This window comes from Fulmarus glacialis, unplaced genomic scaffold, assembly GCF_000690835.1.
Source record: "Fulmarus glacialis isolate BGI_N327 unplaced genomic scaffold, ASM69083v1 scaffold7345, whole genome shotgun sequence".
Lineage (NCBI taxonomy): Eukaryota > Metazoa > Chordata > Aves > Procellariiformes > Procellariidae > Fulmarus > Fulmarus glacialis.
In genome coordinates, this window is record NW_009212262.1 from 25,482 (window position 1) to 42,612 (window position 17,131).

The 17,131-nt window shown below is 38.2% G+C and overlaps 1 protein-coding gene across 1 annotated transcript in view; it reads right to left on the reverse strand.

Annotated features, from left to right (window-relative positions):
* The window catches only part of USP25 (ubiquitin specific peptidase 25), a gene marked incomplete at its 5' end in the record, with an annotated part of 33,064 nt that extends 17,110 nt beyond the window's left edge, over nucleotides 1-15,954 (reverse strand). Inside the window, 9 exons of the mRNA XM_009577811.1 lie at nucleotides 936-1,075; nucleotides 2,575-2,772; nucleotides 4,149-4,377; nucleotides 8,033-8,103; nucleotides 8,831-9,039; nucleotides 10,522-10,683; nucleotides 10,997-11,092; nucleotides 11,876-12,003; nucleotides 15,806-15,954. Of these exons, the coding sequence (XP_009576106.1) occupies nucleotides 936-1,075; nucleotides 2,575-2,772; nucleotides 4,149-4,377; nucleotides 8,033-8,103; nucleotides 8,831-9,039; nucleotides 10,522-10,683; nucleotides 10,997-11,092; nucleotides 11,876-12,003; nucleotides 15,806-15,954 (1,382 nt within the window). The remainder of the gene's footprint in view (nucleotides 1-935; nucleotides 1,076-2,574; nucleotides 2,773-4,148; nucleotides 4,378-8,032; nucleotides 8,104-8,830; nucleotides 9,040-10,521; nucleotides 10,684-10,996; nucleotides 11,093-11,875; nucleotides 12,004-15,805) is intronic.
* Nucleotides 15,955-17,131: the final 1,177 nt, after the last annotated feature.

Sequence of the window (17,131 nt, forward strand, 5' to 3'; positions counted from 1 at the left end):
AGACTGCTTTTGTTTAATGAGGAATCATACCTGAACTTAGGGAGCATGCTTCAAATTTTGCACGGATCTAAATTGTTCAAATTGTTAAATCTCTAGTGGTTACTAGGGGTGCCTAAGGAAGCTATACTGTATATTTCATATGTTTTATCCTTACGGATACAGTTCCAAGACAGATGCATGTATTGCGTTAAAGGCACTTGCTTTTGTGGCAAATACATTGGTCATTTATCTATATACTTATAGGGAAGCAAAAGAGTACTTGCTGAAAGAAAAAACTGTTAAATATTAGTTTCATTAATAACTCATGAAGTAGCAAATTTCCAATTCCTCTTAGTATTTGTTGTATGAAGTGAAAACAGAATCACCCAACACTAATTCTTATAACCATTTTAAGTTAATATATGCATCTGATGAATCACAAAAAAGTTATTTTCACCAAACTGTGAATTTGCATTAAAGCTACATAACACTGTTGAAAAAAAATCTTATTTTTGAAAGCTACTTTAACTTCCATAGGTCTTTCAAGGGAAATCAATTATAATCTTATATTTCTCAGATTAAAACCTGAATGTTTAAATCAGTATTTTTCAAGTCTTTTATATGGAATGTCAATGTTTACTCCTCAAAAATAAATGGAACCATCTAACATTTTGAAAAGATGGTGGGCACAAACACGATTGTCATTTGAACAATATGCTGCACACTGAACAAGTACTTTAACCACATAGAGAACATCTATCTTAGTATTTTTGTTCTACTACACCCATTACTATAGTACACACTTTCTGGGTGGACTTTAGTGTTTAACAGTCCCTGAAGAAATAGCAATTTTCAATTCAAAGTTTCCACACATGCCCCGTTTTATCAGCTATTATATCATTTCCACTTGCAAAATAAAAGCAAAAGAAGTATTTCAAGCTTCAAAACAGCCTCACCGTATCCATTATAGCTTCTGGACTTCTATCTTCTTGTTCAGCTAAAGCTTTATTGATTGCTTGCACAGAATCTTCTTTTAAGTGCTTTGAAAGATCAGTTCTTGATGGCTGTTCTAAATATTCTGGTTCTCCTGCTTGAACTTAGTGACAGAAATAAAATAACAATTGTGTGTGTTAACATAAGCATGAATTCTGAATGCATTACTTTTATTTGGATCACTGTCCCATAGATAAGGTAACCCACACAGAAAATGCAGAGTAGGTCACACCATTCACAAATACAACTTTACACCGGTCTGTGTCTCAGGTAATTTTGAACACTTTCATATAAACGGACCCATGATTTTATACTGGGAACAACAGACCTGTCCTGTCTATAGACCCATTAAGGCTCTCACATGAGGGGTGTTCATCAATCACACAAGGGGATGACTGAGAACAAAAATAAGATCCTACTTGGACTTTCTGTGGCATACAGACCCAATATATGGAATGACCTACAGCCACTTAAGTGCCAGATGTATTTTTACTTCGCAAAATAATCAACACATTATATTCTTCTGACTTAAGGGAAATCTTAAAGTCTCCCCGACTTGAGGGCAATAAAATTGATTAGCATAAATAGCATCTTATATTCCTTACATGATGAAAGCAAATTTTGGCAGACAAATAAAACACTCATTTACTACTTTCCATTACTAACAAAAGAACTAAAACCAGTCTCAAAGTTTGTAAAGTCAAAACATATAGAAGATGAAGTCACTCTCCATAGAGTTTGCAAAAAGAGAAATGTCATTAAATCACTGCACTTTTTACATTCAGTTTGTAGTCATAGATAGTTATAAGAAATATATGCTCAGTCTTAATGACTCACATACAACAATAAGAATATCCGGACAGCAGTCCCACTACACAAATCCATCATGTCATCTTTCACCTAACGTACATACAGCCTTCTGCAATGGAGCAAAAGGATGTAACCTAAAACCTGACAGTTTTTTCTATGTCAAAGCAGGCATATGTTTTACAGTCAGATTGCCAGTGGTCTTTATTAGCTAGGTTCCTAACAGCATTGGCCTCACTGTTGCTGTTCAGAGCCTTTTCCACAGTTTTAAACACCCTCATTTTTAAATAATAATTTCTTAAGTGGGCCCTACTATTGCTAACTCTATTCAATACATCACACCAAATAAATTATTCTTCTCTTCAGATCTAAATTCTGTCCTAATTTAAAATTAGAAGGTAGGTCAATTCCTCAATCACTCTGAATAGAGGAATATACATCACTTATGGACTAATAAATTCTCAAAATAGACTGGTGAGACCTGTTAATAATTACCTATCTTAAAAGGCTGAAGCTTCTATGAAAAAAAAAAAAATTAGTTTAGTAAAGCTAAGCACAACTGGGAGGGAAAAGGCAGAAGAACCAACAAATAATTTTTTCTTTAAATAAAAACTAAAATGCAAAAAAACCCCAACAGACTAAACCTCAAGTGCAGTTACCTTGGCCAAGTAAATAGTTGTAATTCAAGATTACACAAATTAACTTTTTCTTCCTCTCTTAAGCTGTAAAACAATATATACAAAACCCAGTGATTTTTGGTTCTACTCGTTTTACAAAGAGGTAGAAGCAGCTAACCTGGAGCAGGTGAGGGTGCTGGTGCCCTGGGTATCTGAGACAACAACTTCTCCTGCTGTGCTTTCTGAGCAAGTTCTGCATCCCATTCTTCGAGTTCTTTTTCAAAACGTTTATTATCTTCCTTGACATAATCCCTTAGATCAGAAGGTAGCGTGTCCATTCCAACAAGGATCTGTCCTGTTTCTTTGTTAAACTCCTCTGCAGTAACGTGAAATATCAATTTCAGAAAAAGAAAGAACAGGGGAAAAGAAAGTATGTTCATCAAATTTCCTCAATGAATTACTGGAAACATACAGTACAGCACCAAAACCCCGAAAGTATATTACTTTTAACTGGTTTTATTATCTGTTGGGCACTCCTCTGCTACTGAGACGCATGGCTACTGCTCTTGCGATCTTTGGGTTATAAGTTCTTGGGCACCATCAGATCATTGCCATTTTGAAAGATGAGCCTTTTGGGCCATGAGCACCCTATGATTGTGAACATTCAGAAAAAAAAAAGTCACAAAAAACCCCACCATAGCTTGACTCATTACTGCCACATGGAGTTGGACACAACTCAACTTCCTAGCAGAAAAGGGGAAGGAGAGTGGGCCTACAGGGATTTGTAAAGTCAACTGATAAGGACACCAGCTACATGAAGTAACCTTCCTTTTTGCTTCAAGAATGGTCTCTGCAAGAGTATTCCAGATCCTAGGGGATCAATCAGCTGTAATTGTCCCCCAGCAAGCAGGCCTCAGACTTAATTAGAGTGGCACAGCCACCCTACAGAGCCCATAAACCCTATGGCTGTAAGTCCACTACTAATCTGGCAATCTAGAAATGTCAAGGTTAATATCAGTTTTCATTTAAAAACTGAACAAATGCACACTCTAGCTTTCTGCCCTATGAAAAGACAGGAACATGAAAATTTTCCACCACCTGTTATTGAATCTCTGGCCATTTTCATGGTCAGCTCCCTAACTGCCATTACCAGGCCCCACAAAACTCATGCTAAGGGATCTTTGCCCTCTCTCCAAACACTTTCATACAAGCCTTATAGTTACATACTACATGACCTGAAAAAAATTTTCCCAATCTATGTATTACTTTGGTTTAATATGTGGTTGGTAGGTCTATGTTATTCACATTTCAATACACTGCATAAAGCTTCAAGTTTCCACGCTCCAGTAAAGTTTGTCAGAGTTCTGAAGCTTACGAAAAAAAAGCTACACAAGGATTTTAATGTCAAGAAGGTCATTTCAGTATTTCCGTATTTCTGTTCTAATCTTCAGTGAGATAACATCTCCAAAATTCTGAACATGTGATCGCCTGGCTAAGATGTTTACAAATTAGCAAACTTAATTTATTTTGCTCTCTTAATAATGCTGAAACACTGGCATTGTCTTTATTAATCTAAAAGTTGAACAGCAATTGTTCCACCCACAAAAATAATCTAACAGTTATGAGCATAAATAGAACTTTCAATAATTATTAAAACCATTTCAAAAATCTAGAAATACATCTGAAAGAAGCTTGCTTTATTAATATATTCAGCTATTCTATATCATGCAGAAAATATATCCATAACATTACCTTGTATCAGGTATTGTTCCTTATCATTGATATACATTAAACAATAAGCACTGGCATTCCTGTAACCACCAAAAGAGTCCCGTTCCAACTCTTCCCAAGTTGACTTTGTCACAGAAATATCATTGTATTTCATCCATCTGTTCTGGTGGTGGTCATAAATATATGCCCAGTAGTGTCCTGCATTAGCTTGACCTTCATGAACTAGCACAGCATGCAACCTATAAGGAACCTTAAAAAAAAAAAAGAAAAAAAAAGAAAAAAAACACAATAGAACAAAAAAACCCAAAATGTCAAACTCTCCTTGCCAATATTTAGTTTCTATACCAGCCAGCAATAATAGCTACATTAAATAAAAGCAACAAAAAAAAAAATGTTAAACAGGATCAAAACGCGACACAGAGGAAAAACAAAAAGGTAAAACTAAGGACTTTGAACTATTTTACTTACCGCTACTAGTTACAAGAGATCTTAAAAACATTAGTGAGTCTATAGCATAAATGTCTACTCTGCTGTCTTTACTGCCAGGCATCCTCTTTTCTTAATTCCTTAATATTCCTACTTCCCTTGTATCTACAAAAAACCCTCAAATATGTCAGCCTTGAGTGTCTATGATCTGCTCCAGTTCTAACCTGGTAAACTTGTCCTGAAGTCTGGAAAGGCACATGCAAATTCAAGGTAATAAACTGTGCTTTCTACGTACCAGTAAGAAGTTTATTTAAAGGAGTATCTGGGAGTTGAATACTTCCATTACCCAAAGGTAAAATTCTTTCAGTAGAATAGGAATATAACTGTTTTCCACTATTTTAAACCTATGAGTAAAAGCATTGCTAAGAGAAGTGGGAACACATGAAGAGGTCCTCTCCTCCTCCTGAGGCAGAGAAGGAAGATACCAGTTTCTAGGATTAATGTAAAAAGTATCCCAGGTTACATGTGTTCACCGACAAGTAAGAAGAATGGGAAACTTAGTTTCTGTGTAAGTAGTTGGAAATCTGAAGGAGAGAGAAGCAGAATGAATGAGTGCTTCCTTACTTACAAGTCTTTTAAAAGCAACTTGGTGATCAGCTCATTTTAGCCTGCTGAAACAGCACATGCAACGTAAAAGGGAAAACTCATCTTCCCTGCTATGCACAGTATGCCTGAATGACAGCAGCTCAGCTAGGATGAAAAAATTGAAACCATCTTTTACTGGTGTCACAGTCTGGACTGTAGATAAATGGTCTATTTAACATAAGGTGTACTAAATATTTGTTGCAAATATCTTCTGAGCACCACAATAATTAGTAACCATAAATACATATGTAACTATAACTTGAGAAACTCCTTGAAGTTATTTTTAACCTGATCATTCTCTTCCAGGCTATATGCAAGTGCTGGAGATTTTGCAGCTCCCCTTGAACTGTAAAGCTGGCTGACTGCACAGCAGCTGGAATCAAACAGACTGTCATCCCAGAGACCAAACCACACTGTAAATCTCCCAAGCACAAATAGTATACACAGAAGAAATCCTAGCAAGTCCTTAAATCTGAATGCTCTGGGGTTTTTAACATCTGTTATCAAACCAGTGTGAAAGTCTTCTTAAAATGATTGCAAGCCCATGCATATGCACATAAACACATGCAGATCCTGATAAAAAAAAAAAAAGGTAAGACTTCGACAAAAAAATTTCCTCACCTTAAAATAGGGCATTAAAATCCCAGGTGAATTTAAATCATTTTACTTAAAACCATGCTAAGTGGGTCAGCTTGAGGGCCCCTACCCTTTGCTCCAGCTCTGGACGACCAGCTGTCAGTTGTCCACACTGAGCTTCCAGGAAGGTTCCCCACAGAGGTCTGTGACTCGGGGACAGGCAAGTTCAGTGCCGACAGGCGTCTCTTGCCATTATATCAACAGCAATTAACAGTACAGGGCAACACAACACGTAAATATTTGGCATTAAGCTTCTTAGCTTACACTCACTACTCATGGAACAGAAATGGAGCTTCACATGTAGCTACAGAACAGATATATCAAAGCTGATATCAAAGATGAATTCCCACAGGAAAAACAGGTGTCTCATTTCCTCACAGCAAGTTCACGGAAGGAGGGAAATACTCAAACAAGCAGCTGATGAAATATATTCATTCAGGAGGACGAGCCAAAATAAGAATTTTGGGAAGATATTTCATATGACAATTTGACAAGGGTTTTATGGACAATTGTAGTTTCCTTAGAACCAAAGGAGACACAAGGAGAAGATTAAGAGCTTCTCAAATAGTTCACAAAAACACTAGGAAGTACCCTGCAAATATAATATGTTTTCCTTAAAAAGCCTAATTTTATGTGCTCAGTCCTTATCGACTCACAGGAGAAAAGCTTTCAGTCCTACAGTTGTATCATTCAGAGGAGAAGATCAATACTGTGAAACTGCTCCCAGAGAATGGGGCAATACTAAGCTATCCAATCACCCAGATGCGGAGGCAGGCAAGGGGAAAGTAGACAGCTATATGCACCTGTCTCCTTCCTATTGTGCCAAAACACCCACAGAGACAAAACCAGCTGGGCTGCAGAAGGGCAGCCTTCACTTCCAGCCTGTGATTTCAGATGGGTTCAGTACCTACTTGTTCCCTAAAAATCACTTAACACACACCGCTACTTTCAGGCACAGCACAGGAACCCCCTCTACAAATCTATATACCATCTTCATCCTCCTCCGTTTCTGGAATTCTGTTTCAAAACAAAAACAAACAAAAAATCTAGTCTACATTACATAAATCTGCACTAGGACAAAGTGTTTTACTAAGTAATCTCCTTTTTCTCTTGTAATGATTGCTGACTAATACCTTTGCCCACCCAGAGGTATTTCTTCCTATAACACCTAAGCCAACCAGGTAGGCTATTTGGATGTGAGAGCACCAAATTACTTCATTTTACTGTATATTTATATGTTATAACACAAGTATTAAGGAAAAAAAAAATGCCTGCCAGTAGCAAGCTTAAAGAAAGCCATCTAGGCAAGTCTGCCTGAAATCCTTAACATAAGAGTTCAGCTGCCAGGAACTATTACAAGCCATGTACAAAATGAAAACGTACCTCAAGGAAAACTGTAAGCTGAACAGACCTTACTTGGAAGGAAAATAGTTCTTTTTACTAACAGAAAGTTACAGAGGAAGTAATCCTTAACCTTAAAACCTGTCAAAGTGAGTGAACATGAGAATGTGAACATAAGAAATACCACAGGAGCCACGACTCCATAGTAAAGCATTCTAAAAATGCTGTTCAGATTACACAGCATAAGAATCTCCCTAAAAGGCAGCTTAGACTAATAGTCAAGGTTGTGACTGATACTAAATCTAGACAGAATTTTAAAAAACCCAACAAAAAAACAAATAACAACAACAACAAAACCCACTGGTGTTATTAACTGCAGATTAAAATCAGGAGCCTTCAATTCCCAAGTATTACTCTGGAAGTTGCAATACACAATGGCAATAAGCATCAAAGCAATAAAAGTAATAGTTTCTTGTGTCTAATGCTTTGCCACCTTAAAGCCGTAAGATTACCTAACAATATCATCAAATTGGGGTGAGAAAATTTTATTGTCTTATACAAAAACTGAAGTTCTGCATTCAAGTCAAAAAAGTGGATCAGAGAGAGAACATATTTGGGCTTTTCATCAAAGTTGCTTAAACTTAAGTATGTCACCTGTAAAATATTGTAATGCTGTCTTTCACCTGGCTGTGCATAATTAAAAGGTTTGCAAAACCCATTATGACTTTCCAATGAAATTTCTCAAACCACTATATATAGTTGTTGTATACTTGCTCTATTTTCAAGCATCTAAGAACTTTAATAAAAGTGACAAAAAGGATTTATTTGGAATTATCTCATGCAGAAATTGTACTTACTTGGACCATTGTTTTGTCAGAGTACATCAATTCAATTGTCCGATGTATTCTAGATATACTTTCTCGTAAATCTAAAAGAAAAATAAAAAAAAAGAAGCTCTCTTCCATGAGGCTGCATAATTGCACATGGCTACATCTTTATTTTATCTCATTAAAAGCCAAACAAGGGTACGTTTCACATTTGGTGTATCTGTTTATCTACCTACATGCCAAACACTAAACCTTCTCGGATGATAAAGCAGAGAGAGAATGATTCGTTATACGCCGCTGCTTGTTTCCTAGAGCTCAACCAAGCCCACCCCTGCTGGAACAACTACTTCTCTTGTTTCCCTCAGAGCAACAGAGCAGACCATAAGCTCTACCCACTCCAAAAAGCCTTTGCTCAGAAATTTGCTGAATTTTCCCTTATGGAAAGGGTCACTCTACCCTAAATCCCCCGCAGAGCACCAAGTCACAGCATGGGCCCAGCCACTATCACACTGACAGCTCAGACACGTATTCAGAGACGTTCTTCAGCATGTATTCCACCTCTGTTTCACTCTACTCCCCTCAACACCAAGCACACAGAAACCTGCGTTGAAACATCTGTGTACACTTCACTCAATGCCCAGTTTCCACCTTCAGTTTATATACCTCCAGTCTACTACAATCTCTAACTGACTTCCCTTCCTATATGCTAGAGGTAAGTTTGGAAGTATGAAACAAGCAACTCGGCACACACATGGACATTAAGACGATTTCCCCCACTTCCACAAATCCTTTCCAACGGCAAATACATTCTCCAGCTTCTGGCATTACCTCTAGTGTCGTTCTCTACTTCAGTCCTCCAGCGATGTAAACAGCCTTCTAGGACAGACAGCTCTTCCTCAGTGATGTGCCTTGGTGCTGGATGCATTGGCAAATCAGGAGGAATTCGTGATTGTGTGAATGGTTTATGTATTACTGATCTTTGTACAGGAGATGTGCTTGGAACATCTGAAGATGAAGGCCCCTGCTGTTCTATTGTGCTGCATTCATTCAAAACATGAAATACAAAAATTGAATCAGCATGTATACAAACTAAAAACTACACCATAAAAATAAGCTTTTCATCTGAAAACAGAAATTTTAAAAGATAATAATCTCCTACATTGCAATCCAGGAAAGGTACCTACAGCATCAATATGGAATTACTGTATAACTTCTGAAAACTTTGTGGTGTATTACATGTTAGCACAGTAACAATTCTGGTTGCCATTACCAATGATAAAGGAATTGGATGAGTCAAGCCACGGTTTGCTTTACTTGAAATGCTATTCAACACATTCAAATAACGTCATACAAGTAATCACTGTGGTTTGAAACGTTTACTGCCAAACTGCAGAGAGAAAAATTGCAGCAGCTTGTCTTATGGCCCATTGACCATAAAATCCAATAAATACAAGTTCTATGTTTAATAACTTCTTCATGTCTTATGCCTAGCAGACTTTCTTTTTCCAATCACCTAACTACAACTTAACTGAACAGCAACAGTGAAAGGACCTCTGATATTTATGGCACACTGGAAACTTAGCACCAAGCCATTTTTACAGAACAAACTTCCTATATAGGACTTTGTTCGAAGTATACTACTTCTGATACTGCATTTCATGCAAACAATGGTATCTTAAAAGTTTGTCTTCTCTTATCAATCATCATGATTTCTATTGGCATTATATCAACAAGATGTTTGAAATCTTTTAAAGGATTTTTAGACACATTTACTTAACTTCTCTAAAGTACAAAGTTAACCATCTTGACTGGACCAGAACCTAGAACCGCTACTTTCCGATTGCAATATAAAAAGCTCTGTTATAAACTGTTAGTGTCCACCTAGCCAAACCCTATCCTAAGTTATACTCTACTTTATTAACTGTTACTAATAGTTACTACTAGCTTCAATCATGAGAATATCAGGGAGATAAAGGTCCAATAATATTGTAACTTTGGCTAGTCTGTATTTAAAAAGTCAGACTGTTAGGTTCCTGACAATCTCAGTCAGAAATGTAAGCAGCAAAGCAGAAAAGGAGCTTAACTCCCAGGCAAAAATTAACAGATAAATTGTACACCAGAAACCTTGAAGCTCCACAGAACATACATGCTGCCCAAATTCAGATTCTGAAACAACAGACTTGGGAAGCAGTGACCTCACCAGCTATTGTGTCTATTTGGAATTGTAGGTGGAATTATGCTTTGTTTGAAAATGGTAATTCTCCACTTAAAGACATTTTTAGAAACGCATGAAACAAACCCGATTATTAACATTTTGGTTTATTTATTTAAGTCTGTTGTGCTGAAAAATACTTCTAGGAAGAGAGCAGAAACTTTACGCTATACCCTGTAGGAGATGCCTAGTTGTATTCATCTGTTGAACAAAGCAGTTAAACCTCTTCCCCTCTCTCTCGGTGGCTGGGTTTGCACTGAGGGGATGACTGCCCTCTCACCTTGGGAAAGCAGGAGGCAGCCCTTACCTGGGCGATGTCTGGGCCGGCAGCGTGCCGCTGGCAGGGGCACTAGCACCCAGGTCATCGACAGGAGACGTGCACACCGGCTTGCTGGAGGCGAACTCCAAGGCATACTGCAGGACATCTACCAAGGGGAATCGTTTAGGACCAGAACCATAGCTTAAATATCTGTTAACCATAAAACGTATTAATGCCATGACTCACATATACAAAAAAAAAAGAAAAAAGAAAAAAAAAAGAAAAAAAAATGATTTTTTTTCCGGTTGACTGCAATTAAATAAAGCAAGCCCTTCCTAGCACGTTTCATGCAGCAGAACTACCGCACTTGTACACAGTTTCCCAGGAAAACGGTAAAAGAAAAGAGATACAGCAGGGAAATTTAGAGCAAATAACTACACACAAAGTGCATAGCTGAAAGGAGTTATTCCATGTAGCCCCTAATATTACTTGCGTTTACACTGGGAACAGTTATCTATAGTACCGTTCTAGTCTCTGCTGTAAAACCGTGAGGTACTCTTTGAGTCTCTTGATTTCATCCCGTTTAATTCTTGTTATTTCTCTGTTTTTGTGCATATACCTGTAAAACATGAAAGTTAGAAAAAGATGTCAGCCCACAGTATTCCAACACTGAAACTGAGGTCTGTACCCATCAGCCATGATGCTTAGCACTAAGAAAAACTGACCCTCTCTAGAGCCCTGTTTTACCTACAACACATTAAGCAGTAAAACAGAACTGAGAAGAAAATGGTAACTCCATTAAACCTCCCCTTCCACAACTTTCAGAAAATGCTTTATCCCTGGTGTCAAAAGCTCTGTTCATACCATGGATGTGTCTTATAAATCTATACAAACATATACTAGAAGGCTTCTAAATTAAGTGGCTTAAGTAGCAACGACGTAGCAATACTCCTGTTTCATTGTTTAGGCTCACAAATAACATTCAGCATGTAACTGAAAGCCAAGTATTTCACCTCTACATAGAAACAGCATGCACTGATGTTGAGAATCCTCTTCAATCCATGCAGTCTATCTGGAACACCATGAAATATCTGACTACTCACCCTCTTTCCCAAATGGACTCATAAACAGTGCGATTTTTCAGAGTATTTTGCCTGTGTACACAACTACCTAGCCATAAATTAAAGACTGAAGTGTAAGCAGGTTTCGGGACAAAGTAGCAATAGGTCTTAAATTGTTATCTATGTGTATTTTCTGAAACAGATGAAACCCATGAAAATTATAACTTGTCCAGCTAGAACAGAAATTTACTGTGAGTATAAGATGCACCAGCAACTTTACCAAACTCATGAGATTTAATTCATATTCATACTAGGACTTTGTTGATAATATTATACTGTACCTGTCCAGATACAAAATTGGAGGAAATTCTAATTTGTTGTGTATCTTCTCTGGTCTCCCCAAAGCCTGATTAAACTCAAATCTTGATAGCTCAAAAGTTAAGACAGGAGGAAGCTCAGTGAACCAGTGCTGAACAAAAGAAAAACAGAAAACCCCACAATGAATGCCTTCCAATAGCAGAACTTCAGTAATAATGTGACGATACCTGCAGACTGACATAGCTATGGGAGAAATTGGTTTTAGATGGTGCCATAAGCTTTCCAAAGTTCCCATTTTTCACCTTCACTGTAAACACAGAGCATTTGTCATCCATGCTGCATCAGAGCTTTTCAACTCATCTATCGCCATCTGCGTTAAAGCAGAGTAGGCAGGAAGGCTTCTTCCTTTCACATTTGTCTCGCTCGCACTAAAAGCGGCCTACGCTTGAACCTACCTGCCTTGCCAGCTGTCCTGTTCTCCTTTAACTCTCGAAGGCCACTGAAAGAGTTGTTTATACTGTATCAAGTGCTCTTCCCGCTAGTTGCCTCAGGCTCAAGTTTCTGACCCTTTCATTCACCTGATACCACACAAAGTTTCTAATGACCTTCTCTGATGCAGGATCAGCAAGTACTTTGGGCTGACAAGCTCTCTCAGCGCTGTAAAACTGATACTTTTTCTTGAAATCTCCTCTGTACTAAAAACCTCTCCTGAAGTTTCTGCTCATGCCTCTAATCACTGCTAACCCGTCCACAGACCAACCCATGTTATCATCACCTTATCCCAGCTTTCTTTGAGTATTCAGTAGAGGTCTGCCCTTAGTCCTCATTTTTTTCCTTACATACTTCACTTTTCAACTACAAGACAAATTCAGCTCCAATTCCAGCATTAGAGTCCCTTTTTCTCTCCACTCTGCAAGATAAAAAACAGTCTATCCATTCAATATGTTTTGGATGTCTAACCATCAACTCAAGCTTCCCTGATTGCTGCAGACACCATTGCCACACATTTCTGACATCAATGCCCACAGTCCGGATGTGGCATTTGACTCAGGGCTCGCTTCAAGTTCTCCTGTCCAGCCAAATGTCTTGAATAGTCTTTTCATACAATACCTCCAAGAAAGCTTTTTCTTCTTGTGCTCATGGGTAAAACTGAGGTCTAGGTTCTCATCACTCCACATCTCAGTGCAATGTTTCCTCTCTTCTCCCCTTGCCTGGCCTTAGCGCACGTAGCCTTGTCACACTAACAGATTTCCAGGATGTTGCTGAATTTCCCTAGTTCATCGCGTTCAGCATCACTCCTCACAACCGTTTACATGCAAAACGAGATGCCTTCCCTTTTCTATGGAGGCCTATGTCAGCCTCCACTAACCACCTTTTCAGTTTTAAAGGCGACAATCATGACCTCTCTTGCAGCAACTTCACACAGCAGTAAATTTCAATGCTAAAGTCAGCAAAGCCACACAACAACCCCTCCTCCTAAAAACCTTCTATTGCAAGGCCCCCAAACCACTTAATGATGACTAAGCTGCTGATATGCTGAAGTTCATCAGCCATGATGCTGACAAACATTATCTAATTTTCCCCACACTTCTAACTCCAAGTATGTGCATTGACCTCCATCTTTAAGTTCCTTGGGACAGGGAATGTCTCTTTTTTTCTGTCCGTACATTAGCTCGCTTGCTGACAACCTACTCCTTGGCTGAGGCTTTTAGGCGTCATCGTCATCATAATAATAATAATAATAATGAACAACAAGCTAAATACCCTATTAGAGGCAACGGTGGGAACAAGGAAAAAAAAAAAAGAATGTTGCTTTCAGGATAAAATGGATCTTTCAACACATGCGACTACCACATTAATATTATTGTCTTTAAGCTTTGATATCTACCAGCTTGGACGAATGCCACTTGAAGTCTTTGCTCAGCAGAGACAGACTTCATCAAAACTACAAGAAATCCAGCTTCCTTCAGCACTTCCAAACCTTCCAGTACACTGTAACATCTTTGAGGCATTACATTTAAACATAACTACTAACAGCAGCAACCACTATAAATAAATTACTTCAGGTCAGGGAAATATAACCAATTTACTTGGCCGTGGTAATAATGCAGTAATGTTTTTCTAGATTAGGACTTAGCACGCTACCTTTCTTGTTTTGCCACTGTTGTCAATCTGTCATATGACTATTTCACTTCCATTTCCACATGCTAAGAAGCCAGGCTCATTAAAACCCTGACAGTTTCACAGAACTGTAAGCTCAATACTCTAGATCTGTACATGACTATCCTTCTGTTCCCCATAGTTTCCTGACATTACAGGTTAAAAACCTCAAAAACAAAACAAAAGAAAAAACCCAAGTTTGACATTTCTAGTCAAGCATTTATAACTGAACTGACATTTTATGCATGAATGCACACAGGTTTTAACTGCAAGACAACCTTCAGTCCATAAGATGAACAATTGTGCTCTTGTAGTAGGTACATACAAGATTTCACCTTGCATAAAGAAACTGAACTTTGGATTGTACCAAGATATTTATGAGATTTTTTTTCTTCCAGTTATACTTCAGGAAACATGCTCATTGTAAGAAGCCATTTCTACAAGTGCTGGAATAAAAAAAATTGAAACATCCTGTGAAAGAAGAACACACCGAGTAAGATGTGTAAATACATTTGAAAACACTTGTTAACGTCTGATTTGGTTGATAAATATTTGGTCGATAAATATTTGGTCAACAACAGCTGACCAGAAAAAGGGACTGCAAAAGGGATGCTGTAAAACAACTGCTGATAACACGAAATTGGAAATACAACTTCAGACTGGAGGATGATTTCAGTGTGCATCACTAGGCTTAGTAATTAAACCCTGTATGTGTGTTGATATGATTAAAGGAAGCAAAATTTCATTACTACAAAAGATTGACGTCAAGGAAGAACCTATACCTGAACTTTTTACTTAAGTAGAAGAAACCTCCTAAGATTTCACATCTTTAAAATAACTGTGATGAAGCATGAACAACTGTGTAAAGAGAAAGTAGCTCAGCCTTTACAGGCAACAGGTATTCCTGTATTTCCACATCAATAACCCACAGGTTCTTAGAGAGAGCCCTGCCAGAGGAAAAAATGCTGGGCATATACATGCATGCCAGCAAGAGGAGGGGACATTTCAGAGCACACCCTCTTGGTTCTACAACCACCATTGGTCCAACCACCTCTTTTCCCTAACTTGTGACTTCTGCACAAGAAATCTCATTCATCGCCTCATCCCAACACCATACCCTGCATACCCCACTTCTTAGTGAGGCTCCATCTGAATCCCTCCACCCATGCCTCCACCATGCTCTGACATTTGGCAGCCTCCTGCTCTAGCAAGAGCTCTCCTGAGAGGAACAGCAGCCCAGAAAGCAAGTATTGTCTGTCCACCACCACGAGCAAAGAGAAGAATTGCCCACCGTAGAGGGCAAAGAAGAGGATGCTGGGAAACGGTAGTTGGGAAGAAGGCTAGGGTGCTGAGGAATTACAAGGCAGCGGCACAGAGGAGTAACAACAATGCTCTAAAGCAATGGTCAAACACACAGCTTGCGTATGCTGTTTACAGCATAGCACAGGACAGCAAGTCAGTCAGAGCAGCCATCAGCTACCACAGGACATTATACCCATGACCTGCCTGGAGATCAAATATCAGCAACAGGTGGGAACCAGCCTGTGCCAAATCACTGTAAGCACTTAATTGTGCCAGCTTTTAATAAGTATGAACTTCATATCTTATGAAAAATACAAAAAGACGATACTCTGGATACTCCAAAAGAGATACAAACCCCAAATTAACAATCCTATTACCAGACATCAGAACCTGCACAGCAGCAGGTCACATAAACAACCATGAACCCCAATGAAAAATAAAGAGCACTACAACAACACCCTGAGAGAAGCCCACAGGAGCACTTAACTCACCTCCTGACCAGACTTTGCAGAGTTTTCTGAATGGAGAGATTCTATTTCCCCTTCAATCATTGCAGCTTCTAGGCACTCATGCAGATCTTTAAAGCCATTAACCTGGAGTGGATACTGGCCAAACATTTCTGTGTTTTCAAATTTTTTACCTTCACATAAGAAATTAAACAGTTCAGGTTTTAGGAACAAACATTCACCTTTAAAAAAACCTAACAATCCTAGGTCACCTGACATAGTCTACTGAACAATACCCACATTTTCTTATTGAACAATTCAATTATATGTATGAAAACAAGTTACTCTAAAAAGCTGCTTGAATGTAATATTGAAAATTACTGTACTTTACTCTTCAGCCCATTTTTTATATTGTTTTTGCAACTATTGGTAATAAGCAAAACTCAAAATGGCTTGGCACCACAGATGTATGGGAAGTTTTACACATATAAATCAAAGTCCTCCTCCTGCAAATAGCAGCTCAGTAATACAACCCTACATTGTATCAGCAAAGTCAATGGAATTGCTGGTATGAAACAGCCCTTTGTATAAGTACGTTTTGCAAAAATAAACCACAAAAGAGAACAGTCATGATTTTTGTCCTGAAAACAAGATCATAATTTGGAAACAGTGTATAAAGATGTAAGCTCAAACATGAGGAGAAATATGGGTGACAAGGGATTTCAACCTACAATTTCAATTCATTTCATCTTAAAGTCAGTAAGAAGTCTTCTTATATCCGCCAGTTTTTTTTCATTGGTTTGGTTTTTACATCTCCTCAGTTAAGATGAGAATGTGAGGGATGAAAGTACCCAAATGCAAAGGAGCAAGAATGCTAGCTAGTAGCAAGGAATCTGCAGAATGGTTTTGAAATCTGACAACAAATCATTAGATACACTGTTCCAGGCCAAGGAACAACCTGGAAGCCACTTTAAAGATTATAGCTGCTTCGTTCAAATGCATCTCATTCACTCTCGGGATGGGGGACAGAATCACAATATTAAAAATACTTTCACAACTGCTGGCCTCCTGGAAAGAGAGAACGCTGCAATTCTGCAGTTCTACTAATTATATGCAGATAAGATAAAGGGAAGCTTGTTGTACAGTCTCTTCCTCCTCTGTACTGTCTCCGACACTGCCCTTGAGCAGGTTTCCACTGACTTGTTTTCAACGAACTGTACTTTTAAGAGGGTGAGTTATCCATACCAGAAATTGTGCAGAAGAAAATGCAATAATTGAAATTTTAAATTGCATTAAATGAAGCAGAGAGAGTGTGGGAGACTAGCTCAATGAAATACAGTAATTTGCCTTCTGTATATATATATATATATA